Source organism: Coregonus clupeaformis, chromosome 12, assembly GCF_020615455.1.
Source record: "Coregonus clupeaformis isolate EN_2021a chromosome 12, ASM2061545v1, whole genome shotgun sequence".
Classification (NCBI taxonomy): domain Eukaryota; kingdom Metazoa; phylum Chordata; class Actinopteri; order Salmoniformes; family Salmonidae; genus Coregonus; species Coregonus clupeaformis.
In genome coordinates this window covers 9,503,030-9,516,650 of record NC_059203.1, presented here as the reverse complement: position 1 = coordinate 9,516,650, position 13,621 = coordinate 9,503,030, and the positions used below count along the sequence as shown (strand labels likewise).

The following is a 13,621-nucleotide window of genomic DNA, read 5'->3' as shown; positions in this document are numbered from 1 at the left end:
GACCAGGGATGGGCAACTTTGATGAGTGTGGGGGCCACAGAAAATCTGAAGTCATCATGAGGGTTGAGAGTTGGAATTTAGAACAGGTAACTCAGGTAACCACCTATTTCTTACTGGGACTTTCCTGGCTATGACATTGGCCAGAGTTGTGACTAAAGGCACGGCCCTGAGGTGTCTGTTGATGTGCCCACCTCTGTGTGTGCGTTCACCACGCATCGACACCATGCACTGATATACACGGCTTCAGCTGACATTAGATCTGGTGCAATTTGGTTCTGCAGATACCAGAATACCTCTCTGGGGTTACCATGGAGACATGCAAGAAGCCAACTTCAGACGAGGAAGGAAAGGCACCTCTGAACGAACCTGTGTGTGTGTGTGTGTGCCTAGCAGCAGTGACATTGAATTCAGCATTGAAAAAAGGCACACGTTTTTAAGTTTGTTCCACATGACCACAAGTCAGAGACCACTATGATGAGCGGAAAGTGATCAAAAAGTAACAGAAAGTAATCAGATTATGTTACTGAGTTTGGGTAATCCAAAAGTTACATTACTGATTACAATTTTGGACAGGTAACAAGTAACTGTAATGGATTACATTTAGAAAGTAACCTACCCAACACTGATGAGCAATCAAATAACGTTTTTAAAAAACCGCCGGCGAGCAGGCATTTGCCCCAGCACTTCTTCTAAAAATATTGACAGAAAAGCGTTCAAGAGGGACAAAGTACTGTTGTTTAGAATGATTTGACTCAGAATTTGTTTGACAGGACTTCAATGTTTTCATCCTACCTAGTGCCAGGAGTTTTTCCAGGAGTTTTTTTGTGGTCCCATGATAGCCCATATAAAGCAATTTTTTTTTACAGCTGATGTTTTTCTATGTCATACCTTGAGTTTAACCTGGTTAGGTTATCTACCAGATCAGGAAAAACTGGGCCCCAGGAAAACTATTTCCCCCCCACCACTCTGGGACCTGCAGTGCCACCCAGGGGAGGATCAAGGCCGACCGCGGTACAATTGTTTGCAGAAAACAGGATCCCCCATTAATTTTGAATGGAAAAATGGCAGTCTTCGTGATCAATCTTCGTGTAAATAAAACATTTTTTTGTTGAAAAAAAGTAATTGCTTCTAATACAGCAGATGTATTTCCTTGAACCGATTTATAAAAAAATATATTAAAAAAATATTGCACACACAAGAAGTTATAAGGATAATTTTTATTTTTTATTTTACCTTTTATTTAACTAGGCAAGTCAGTTAAGAACTAATTATTATTTACAATGACGGCCTACACCGGCCAAACCCGGACGACGCTGGGCCAATTGTGCGCCGCCCTATGGGACTCCCAATCACGGCCGGTTGTGATACAGCCTGGAATCGAATCAGGGGGTCTGTAGTGACGACTCAAGCACTGAGATGCAGTGCCTTAAACAGCTGCGCCACTCGGGAGCCCGCTACAATTAAGTTGTCAACCACGCTGACTCCAGCAGCGGCTTCGTCGTCGAGTTCGGCTCCTTTCCCTCGCTCTGGATCTGACGGGGCACTGCCTGCTGTGGAAGATCTGGACCTATCGCCGGGAGCAGCGGGTGGATTTCTCAATTTGCTTCTCTGGCCGTTGTATTGGGCAGTTCAATGGTGAGAAATGTCTCAGTCCCTGGAGCAAAAATGTTGTGCTATCCAGGAGCACAAGTACAGGACATCAATAAGCTGCTCCCAAACATTTTAAACCAACATCAGGAAATTGAGTCTATCATAGTTAATGTGGGATTCAATGAGATTATGAAGGGCAGCTCAGAACAGCTGAAGATGGATTTTAAAGAACTGATTGGGTCAGTACTTGACACCAACAAACGCCCCATAATATCTGGCCCTCTGCCCTTCCTGAATCGTGGCATTGAACGGTTCAGCAAACTTTTAGCCCTCCATAACTGGCTACAAGACTATTGCAGCTCTGTGGGTGTAACATTTATTAACAGTTTTGATAACTTCTGGAAACAAAGCTTGTATTATAAGGAGGATAGGATCCACCCAAATCATTTCGGTTCCTGGATCCTTTCACAGCATTATAAGGCTGCGTTGAGACAATGACTTATCAATGATCCAAGCCCAGCTCATTTAATCCCTACCATTGTGTTGCTGAGTTGTCATAATGCGTGAGCAAATGTACATTTTCCCAGGGGCGCTGGAAGACACAATGTAAGTAACCTAATTTATGTCCCTCTTACTGCCCTGAATGCCTCTGCTGATCCTACAGCAATTGTATGCAGTAATCATGCGCCTATGAACTAGAGTTATACTGTTAGCACTGAGGCGGTGTGCCCTAGTAGGAAGTCCACTGTGTGCAGCTCACCCTGCACTAACATAAATAACCTGACCATGTCTACCTCTGCTAAACATCCCAGTGAAGCAATGAAAACAATTAAGCATCCCAGAAATGCCAAGGCAGCAGCTACTCTTCCTGGGGTCCAGCAAAATTAAGGCAGTTCATACAATTTTAAAAACATTACAATACATTCACAGATTTCACAACACACTGTGTTCCCTCAGGCCCCTACTCCACCACTACCACATATCTACAATGTAATGAGAAGCAACCAGACGTTCCACTTGACCCATTTATGAAATTGCTTATCCCAGTTACTAATAACCATGCACCCATAAAGAAATGACTGTTAAAAACTGTTAAATCCCTGTGGATTGATGAGGAATTGAAATTTTTTATTGTTGAGAGGGATGAGGCAAAATAAATGTCAAATAAGTGGCTGCACAACCGATTTTCAAACGTACTGCAAATTGAGAAATCATGTGACTAAACTGAATAAAAAGAAGAAGAAACTACACTATGAAACAAAGATAAATGACATAAAGAATGATAGTAAAAAGCTTTGGAGCACCTTAAATGAAATTTTGGGCAAAAAGGACAACTCCACTCCATCATTCATATGAATCAAATGGCTCATTCATCAAAAACCCAACTACTTTAATGATTTTTTCATTGGCAAGATTAGCAAACTTAGGCATGACTTGCCAGCAACAGACACATGCATACAAACACACAATAACATACTCACTATCCACACACGTACACATGGATTTTGTGTTGTAGATGTGTGGTAGTAGAGTAGGGGCCTGAGGGCACACACTTAATGTGTTGTGAAATCTGTTGTGAATGTATTGTAATGTTTTTAAAAATGGTATAACTGCCTTTATTTTGCTGGACCACAGGAAGAGCAGCAGCTAATGGGGATCCATAATACAAATACAAATACAAATACAAATACAAATGGCAGCCTGCAGTACCCCGGTCAACCTTCAATTTGAGTTACTCAATGGGAGGGGGCAGCACTGGGCTAGCCTGCAACTTCACTTCCTGGAGTAGCTCAAACTGCGCATGTTACGTCTCCATGAGATGCCATCTTAACTGGCTTCATTTGGCGCCAATGCACTATTGAGTCTTCACATTGGAATAAATAGTGTCACGTGATCAATGGCTTTGTCCATTCATATATACAGTCATTGGTACCATGTCTGAAATCACCACACAATGTTGCAAATTAAAAAACATTCTATGTATTATCGAAAATGTTTAACTTATGTAGTTTGACTTGCGTATCTAAAAATGTTGACTTACATATCTCTACATTTTGAGATGGTATCACCCCCGCCCGCTCCCCCCCACGGTGGCGGAAATGGGCTTCCATTGTTTTATGTGGCTCAGTGCAGCCGGCAGCTATTGCAACAATTTTATAATGTAAGAAGATGTTACTGCAATTTCAGATAAAAACTCTATAAAACAAGTCTCAAATACAGTGCCTTCAGAAAGTATTCATACCCCTTGACTTATTCCACATTTTGTTGTTGCAGCCTGAATTCATTAAAGATATTTTTTTTATCACCCATCTACACTCAATACCCCATAATGACAAAGTGAAAACATGTTTCATTTTATTTTTTCAAATGTATTTAAAGTTAAATACAGATATCTAATTTACACAAGTATTCACACCCCTCAGTCAATACATGTTAGAATCACCTTTGGCATCGATTACAGCTGTGCGTCTTTTTGGGTACGTTTCTAAGAGCTTTGCACACCTGGATTGTAAAATAATAATATAATAATAATAATATGCCATTTAGCAGACGCTTTTATCCAAAGCGACTTACAGTCATGTGTGCATACATTATAAAATTATCAGCACATTATTCTTTAATAAATGCTTCAAGACAAGTCTTTCCATGGATTTTCAAACTGATTTGAGTTAAAACTGTAACTGGCACTCAGGAACATTCAATGTTACCGTTTATACTGTATGAGCTCAACGACACAATTCTGTTTAGACTGCCCTGCTCGGAGGGAGGCAACTGTTGGGCGAGTATCGTGTGCGATCTCCAGAGGTAGCGCTCGGTACGTGATCGTTTTGCAAGTTTACCCAACAGTATTGTCTCTCGAGAATCAATACCTCTCGAAAATGCAATGTGAAAACATTCTGAGACAGTGCCAACAGAACAGGCTGCAGGCAGAATAGTGGAGTAAGCTCTTTAATGAAATGGGCTATTTTAGTCAGAATGGGCTGGTGGGATTTGGAATGTGATAACAATAGCCCACTTGCAGCTAGGAGAGGGATTCTGTCTGTGAGGTCTAATTATAAGTAAAACACAAATTGTATAATGTTTGATCTGGTTGTTTTATTGGTTGATTCATAACCACATCTACTGCCCACAGTGTTTCCGTTTAAAAGTCTGCATTGTTATGGACCTGCAAAACTAGTCTGTCGGATAATAAGTGTTACACTTTAATTTCTCCTAGTTTGAATAAAAAGCCACTTGCAACTGACAGCGGGAGTGAGTATGTCAACTATAGTTACAAAAGGTACTTATTTTTGGTGCACAGACTGGTAAGAATAGCAACAAGAGATGTTAAAGGGAAGCTTAAGTTGTGTTCATTCAGGATTATGAGGTAAAGGAAGAGCAGGACTGATCGCAAACCCTCGTCACCTGAAGCAATTTGTAGAAGTTTGTATATTCTGGGTGACATTCTAATAATTTTAAGTGTCGGAGAGCTCACTTTATCAGACTTAGTTTCCAGGTGAGTCTAAACCATTTGTGTGTCAAACAAAAGGTGCCAAAATATGTCCAGTCCAGTTACTTTTTTAGTCAACCCTTATCTCTTTGACTTTTAAACCTTTTTAGTGTGGAATGACAAAGCTATTCTGTTATCCTCAAAAACAAAGAACCCTTATTGTTTCAATTACAATTAATACCTAGACAAATATTTGGGTACTATCCAGAAAGAGTGTTTGTCTGACCAGTTTTTTCCCCATGTTGAACAATGAGTGATTAAGTTTCCCTCCTCTTCTCCAGCATTGTAGCCGACCACCAGAAAGTAAAGATGCCTTTGGGTGACGATGGACATTCCTGGAAGAAGAAAACGTCAGATGTGAAGGAGAACTTTGACTTCAAGGAGATCCTGGGGACGTAAGTGTTGAGGATATAGTTTAATAGTGAATATACCGTATAACTGTAGCATACAGGGGTCTGAGCCTTTTGCTATCTCTCTGCTCATGAAAACACCATAAAGAGTTCACACGGACCGCTTAGCAGTGTTATTCAGATGCAGGCTACAACACTATAAATACAGAGGGACATTTGCATGTGTTTTCTGTACCTCTACCTTTTTGCATGTTTGACACAGACTGACGACCTCTATGTATTGGTCATGTTTAATGCAGGCATGTGGGTAGAAAGTGGCTAATAGGGTCTATTAAAGTTTGAGTGATTGGGGGATATTCTCTTCACTAAGAGCCCTTTGGCTCTGAATGCAGTAAACAGATCAGGACTCTACCTTGGCGACATGCCACTGATTGGTCATTATTAATGCTGAGAAAATTGCCCAATGGTTTTAGATTACACTGTTAAGATGTGTGTGTGTCTCTCATGTGTCCTTAGTACGAGTCGTTCTGGTCCAGTTGATAATGTATTCTAACAACAGAACCTGCCTTGCTCTGAGCAGTGCTTTGATGTGTTACATGTCTTTTCACTGAATTATAAATGTCCCGGGAGATATTTTGCACTTTAGCTTTTCTTATTTAGCTTTTTGTTGTTGTTGTAGTTTCCAGAGTTTGTTGTGTTTCATGTCTGTATGTGATTTGAGTGGAAAGGACGTCAATAGCGTGCTAGATATTCTGGGCCTCATCAAGTATTAAAGTGCAAGCTAAAATACTGTATATTGTCAGAGATGTTACATTTTTATAGAGCTGACATCAGCTGTGCTATTTTGACATGGTCCCTGGTGGGTGAGAACATTATTCAGTGATGTTGTTTCCCTGCTCAGTGTGTGTGTGTCGACATGTGAGCTGACCCCTGACCCAGGAAGCAGTTAGCAGAGGGGCTTTGGTGCCCTTTCCCTGAGTGGTCCCAGCATGGGAGAGAGAGCGAGACAGGCAGGAACCAGAAACTACAGGAGAGACAAACTATATCCATGCTGGGACCACTTATAGTGAGGAACCATACATTAATACATTACAGTACAGTGTCAAGGGAGATACATATTTTATCAATATCTTTGCATAGCTCAGGCCATTGCTAAAGAGGAATGAGGTTGAGAGAGACTGAATGCCTAGCATATACGAGGAGCAGACAGAGAAAAGCCAGGAGTTTGCATGAAACATGCAATCAGAGGGCCAGTTGTAGCTCCATACAATTAGGTGTTCAGAGAGACAGCCCATGCTTGGTCAGTGCCAGTTGTAGCTTGAAGTCTGTCCTTTTAACAGCTCTGTGTTTAGGTTCGAGGGGGTCGGCCTTCTACACTAAAGTGTTGACTAATCCAGTGGACAGGGCCTTTCATTTAGCACTGAGTGGTGGATGGGTGGCTCTGTTTCCCCCCTCAACAGTGATGATGAGAATATTGTTCCCTGTGTGTTTGTCGGTCGGTCTGCGTGTATCTGATCTAAGGAGGGTTTTAAACCTGCAATGTTTTTTGCAGGTTTAAAACCCTAATTTATGTAAAAGAGTGGTTAACAGGTAGTAATAGGCCTTGTGAGGTACTGTATTGTGATGCTGTTTGGTTCTCAGGTATTTGTCTCTGGCCCAGCCTGTCTTCAGACTGGTGAATAATCTGTGTTCTGATCTCTTCTGGGTGTCTGGATAATGGAATCAGGCTAAACGTATTATCCAGTAGAGGTGTTTAAAAGGCTTTGGTGTAACAGTCTGCACGTTTCAACATGCATTTGAAGGAATGTTACAGTTGCAGTCGGAAGTTTACATACACATAGGTTTGAGTCATTAAAACTCGTTTTTCAACCACTCCACAAATTTCTTGTTAACAAACTATAGTTTTGGCAAGTCGGTTAGGACATCTACTTTGAGCATGACACTAGCAATTTTTCCAACAATTGTTTACAGACAGATTATTTAATTTATAATTCACTGTATAAATGGCATATTATTATTATTACTGTATCACAATTACAACGGGTCAGAAGTTTACATACACTAAGTTGACTGTGCCTTTAAACAGCTTGGAAAATTCCAGACAATGATGTCATGGCTTTAGAAGCTTCTGATAGGCGAATTGACATCATTTTAGTCAATTGGAGGTGTACCTGTGGATGTATTTCAAGGCCTACCTTCAAACTCAGTGCCTCTTTGCTTGACATCATGGGAAAATCAAAATAAATCAGCCAAGACCTCAGAAAGAAAATTGTAGACCTCCATAAGTCTGGTTCATCCTTGGGAGCAATTTCCAAACGCCTGAAGGTACCACGTTCATCTGTACAAACAATAGTACGCAAGTATAAACACCATGGGACCCGCAGCCGTCATACTGCTCAGGAAGGAGACGCGTTCTGTCTCCTAGAGATGAACGTACTTTGGTTCGAAAAGTGCAAATCAATCCCAGAACAACAGCAAAGGACCTTGTGAAGATGCTGGAGGAAACGGGTACAAAAGTATCTATATCCACAGTAAAACGAGTCCTATATCGACATAACCTGAAAGGCCGCTCAGCAAGCAAGAAGCCACTGCTCCAAAACCGCCATAAAAAAGCCTGACTACGGTTTGCAACTGCACATGGGGACAAATATCGTACTTTTTGAAAAAAAGTCCTCTGGTCTGATGAAACAAAAATAGAACTGTTTGGCCATAATGACCATCGTTATGTTTAGAGGAAAAAGGGGAAGGCTTACAAGCCGAAGAACACCATCCCAACCGTGAAGCACAGGGGTGGCAGCATCATGCTGTGGGGGTGCTTTGCTGCAGGAGGGACTGGTGCACTTCACAAAATAGATGGCATCATGAGGAAGGAAAATTATGTGGATATATTGAAGTAACATCTCAAGACATCAGTCAGGAAGTTAAAGCTTGGTCGCAAATGGGTCTTCCAAATGAACAATGACCCCAAGCATACTTCCAAAGTTGTGGCAAAATGGCTTAAGGACAACAAAGTCAAGGTATTGGAGTGGCCATCACAAAGCCCTGACCTCAATCCTATAGAACATTTGTGGGCAGAACTGAAAAAGCATGTGCGAGCAAGGAGGCCTACAAACCTGACTCGGTTACATCAGCTCTGTCAGGAGGAATGGGCCAAAATTCACCCAATTTATTGTGGGAAGCTTGTGGAAGGCTACCTGAAACATTTGACCCAAGTTAAACAATTTAAAGGCAATGCTACCAAATACTAATTGAGTGTATGTAAACTTCTGACCCACTGGGAATGTGATGAAATAAATCATTCTCTCTACTATTATTCTGACATTTCACATTCTTAAAATAAAGTGGTGATCCTAACTGACCTAAGACAGGGAATATTTACTAGGATTAAATGTCAGGAATTGTGAAAAACTGAGTTTAAATGTATTTGGCTAAGGTGTATGTAAACTTCCGACTTCAACTGTACCTGGGAATGTGTTCAAGTTTTTTTCTGGATCAAAAAGGGGGTTAGCTGAGAGAAGATGTTGTAGATTTAAAGCTAGTTTCCTCCAATTCTATGCATTTTGCTATGGATAATGCTGTGCTATTTTTCTCAAACATAATAACAAAATGAATACTGCTAAACTCCCTGACTGTTTAGCTTTTATTTTGGTGATTGTTTGTTCTGAAATATTATATTATTTAAAGATATATAGGTCCATTATCTTTTCTACATACTTCATATCTGGTTTTAGTCATTTAAGTTTACACTTAAAACACTTAAAGCATTATTCCATCCTGAATTATTATATATATATATATATATATATATATATATATATATATATATATATATATACAAATATATATACAAATATATATACAGTACCAGTCAAAAGTTTGGACACACCTACTCATTCAAGGGTTTTTCTTTATTTTTACTATTTTCTACATTGTAGAATAATAGTGAAGACATCAAAACTGTGAAATAACACATATGGAATCATGTAGTAACCAAAAAAGTGTTAAACAAATCAAAATAGATTTTAGATTCTTCATAGTAGCCACCCTTTGCCTTGATGACAGCTTTGCACACTCTTGGCATTCTCTCAACCAGCTTCACCTGGAATGCCTTTCCAACAGTCTTGAAGGAGTTCCCTCATATGCTGAGCACTTGTTGGCTGCTTTTGCTTCACTCTGTGGTCCAACTCATCTCAAACCATCTCAATTGGGTGGAGATCGGGGGATTGTGGAGGCCAGGTCATCTGATGCAGCACTCCATCACTCTCCTTCTTGGTCAAATAGCCCTTACACAGCCAGGAGGTGTGTTGGGTCATTGTCCTGTTGAAAAACAAACAAATGATAGTCCCACTAAGCGCAAACCAGATGGGATGGCGTATCGCTGCAGAATGCTGTGGTAGCCATGCTGGTTAAGTGTGCCTTGAATTCTAAATCAATCATAGACAGTGTCACCAGCAAAGCACCCCACATCATCACACCTCCTCCTCCATGCTTCACGGTGGGAACCTCACATGCGGAGATCATCCGTTCACCTACTCTGCATCTCACAAAGACACGGTGGTTGGAACCAAAAATCTCAAATTTGGACTCATCAGACCAAAGGACAGATTTCCACCAGTCTAATGTCCATTGCTCCTGTTTCTTGGCCCAAGCAAGTCTCTTCCTTTAGTAGTGGTTTCTTTGCAGCAATTCAACCATGAAGGCCTGATTCACGATCTCCTCTGAACAGTTGATGTTGAGATGTGTCTGTTACTTGAACTCTGTGAAGCATTTATTTGGGCTGCAATCTGAGGTGCAGTTAACTCAAATGAACGTATGCTCTGCAGCAGAGATAACTCTGGGTCTTCCTTTCCTGTGGCGGTCCTCATGAGAACCATGAGGACCGCCGAGTGGCGCAGTGGTCTAAGGCACTGCATCGCAGTGCTAGCTGTGCCACTAGAGATCCTGGTTCGAATCCAGGCTCTGTCGTAGCCGGCCGCCACCGGGAGACCCATGGGGCGGCGCACAATTGGCCCAGCGTCGTCCAGTGTAGGGGAGGGAATGGCCGGCAGGGATGTAGAGCATGGCGTTTGCAACGCCAGGGTTGTGGGTTCGATTCCCACGGGGGGCCAGTATTTAAAAAATAAAAATACAAAAAAATTATGTATGCACTCACTAACTGTAAGTCGCTCTGGATAAGAGCGTCTGCTAAATGACGTAAATGAAAATAAATGTAAATGAAACCAGTTTCATCATAGCGCTTGATGGTTTTTGCGACTGCACTTGAAGAAACTTTCAAAGTTCTTGAAAAGTTCCGTATTGACTGACCTTCATGTCTTAAAGTAATGATGGACTGTCGTTTCTCTTTGCTTATTTGAGCTGTCCTTGCCATAATATGGACTTGGTCTTTTACCAAATAGGGCTATCTTCTGTATACCACCCCTACCTTGTCACAACACAACTGATTGGCTCAAATGCATTAAAAGGATCTGACCCATTGAATCAAATGTAGTCTAAAATGACATACCCAAATCTAACTCAGGACCTGAAGCAAGGATATGCATATTCTTGATATCATTTGAAAGGAAGCACTTTGAAGTTTGTGGAAATGTGAAATTAATGTAGGAGAATATAACACATTAGATCAGGTAAAAGATAATACAAACAACAAAACATGCGTTGTCTATATTTATTTTTTTGCGTCATCTATGAAATGCAAGAGAAAGGCCAGACAGTGATGTAGGATTCTAGATGTAATTTAGATGTTGTCCACCAGATGGCAGCAGTGTGTGTGTGTGCAAAGTTTCAGACTGATCCAGTGAAGAATTACATCACTACACAATATTTTGTATCAAGTCTGCCAGGGTTCTTCCCAAATGTGCCGAATTGGTTTTCATGTACATAACTATAGAGAAAATACAAAAATGCTACGGTAATACAAAATGTAAGTTTGCACACTCCCAGGAATGTCATAAATGATGGATCATTAGCTTCCCTACAGAAAAGACACTAACCTTCACACATCTAGATGGCCGGGCGGGGTGTGTGTGGAGTCAGTGGTCAAACTGTAGAACCCAGTTCCTACATTTGAATATAAAATTTGATTTTTCAAACAAAACTACACTACATTTTATCTCTAGGACCCTCAGGATGACAAATCAGAGCAAGATTACTGAATGAAAGTACGTTATTTACCTTCAGAGGTGAATGTACCAAACCAGTTGCCGTGATGAAAGTGTTTTGTTGTTGTGCACTATCCTCAAACAATAGCATGGTATGTGTTAGCTGTCATAGCTACTGTAAATTGGGCACTGCAGTTAGATTAACAAGGATTTAAGCTTTCAATCAAGTTTGGAATCTGATTGATTGATTGCTTCTGTGGACAGGTGTCTTTTATACAGGTAACAAGCTGAGATTAGGAGCACTCCCTTTAAGAGTGTGCTCCTAATCTCAGCTCGTACCTGTATAAAAAGACACCTGGGAGCCAGAAATCTTCCGGTTTAGAGGGGGGTCAAATACTTATTTCCCTCATTAAAATACAAATCAATTTATAACATTTTTGACATGCGTTTTTCTGGATTTTTTTTGTTGTTATTCTGTCTCTCACTGTTCAAATAAACCTACCATTAAAATTATAGACTGATCATGTCTTTGTCGGTGGGCAAACGTACAAAATCAGCAGGGGATCAAATACTTTTTTCCCTCACTGTATGTCCCGGAAAGTTGGCTGTTGTTACAACACCATTCTAGTCACATATCGCATATTGAGCAACAACCATCCCATATAAAGGACACCAATCCCATAGAGGTTAAGAAGGAAATAAATTCCACTTATTCACTTTTAACAAGGCACACCTGTTAATTGAAATGCATTCCAGGTGACTACCTCATGAAGGTGATTGAGAGAATGCCAAGAGTGTGCAAAGCTGTCATCAAGCAAAGGGTGGCTACTTGGAAGAATCTCAAATATAAAATATATTTTCATTTGTTTAACACTTTTTTGGTTACTACATGATTCCATATGTGTTATTTCATAGTTTTGATGTCTTCACTATTATTCTACAATGTAGAAAATGGCAGAAAATCTCTGGTGTTATCGCTATGCTGCTTGTCTCTAATTTGACATTTGCATCCTTTACATTCATAACTTCTGTCAGTTCTCGCTTGAGCCTACACTATTTTGTGCGAAAGGTTTTTTGTGAATCACAAGGAAACCAGGAGGTTATGAACTTTCTTTTATTATTTAAGAATGTCCTTTACCATGCAGTTTCTATTGTAAATATCAGGTAATGCATAACAATATGAGTATCTCCTCTGATGTCTGGTGACTGAGCACATACACTGGAATGGTAAAGCCTTATTGATACAGTAGCACTGAGCGATGAACTGTTCCAATGAAACAGGATGTTTACCTAAGGTGCACTGACATTAGACATACACTACCAGTCAAAGGTTTGGACACACCTACTCATTCAAGGGTTTTTCTTGATTTGTACTATGTTTTACATTGTAGAATAATAGTGAGACATCAAAACTATGAAATAACACATATGGAATCATGTAGTAACCAAAAAAAGTGTTAAACAAATCAAAATAGATGTTATATTTGAGATGCTTCATTTGAGATGCACACTCTTGGCATTCTCTCAACCATATGAACCATACAGCCATACAGAAGATGGCTCTATTTGGTAAAAGACCAAGTCCATATTATGGCAAGAACAGCTCAAATAAGCAAAGAGAAATGACAGTACATCATTACTTTAAGACATGAAGGTCAGTCAATATGGAAAATGTCAAGAACTTTTAAAGTTTCTTCAAGTGCAGTCGCAAAAACCATCAAGCGCTATGATGAAACTGGCTCTCATGAGGACCGCCACAGGAATAGAAGACCCAGAGTTACATCTGCTGCAGAGGATAAGTTCATTAGAGTTACCAGCCTCAGAAATTGCAGCCCAAATAAATGCTTCACAGAGTTCAAGTCACAGACACATCTCAACATCAACTGTTCAGAGGGGACTGTGTGAATCAGGCCTTCGAATTGCTGCAAAGAAACCACTACTAAAGGACACCAATAAGAAGAAGAGATCTGCTTGGGCCAAGAAACACAAGCAGAGATTTTTGGTTCCAACCGCTATGTCTTTGTGAGATGCGGTGTGGGTGAACAGATGATCTCCGCATGTGTATTTCCCACCATAAAGCATGGAGGAGGAGG

General features: G+C 40.4%; 1 protein-coding gene across 1 annotated transcript in view; it reads left to right on the top strand.

Annotated features, from left to right (window-relative positions):
• Positions 1-13,621, top strand: part of camk1b (calcium/calmodulin-dependent protein kinase Ib) — a 70,165-nt gene that overhangs the window by 16,918 nt on the left and 39,626 nt on the right. The window contains exon 2 of the mRNA XM_041891627.2: positions 5,362-5,475. Within this exon, the coding sequence (XP_041747561.1) occupies positions 5,390-5,475 (86 nt within the window). The 5' untranslated portion in view covers positions 5,362-5,389. The remainder of the gene's footprint in view (positions 1-5,361; positions 5,476-13,621) is intronic.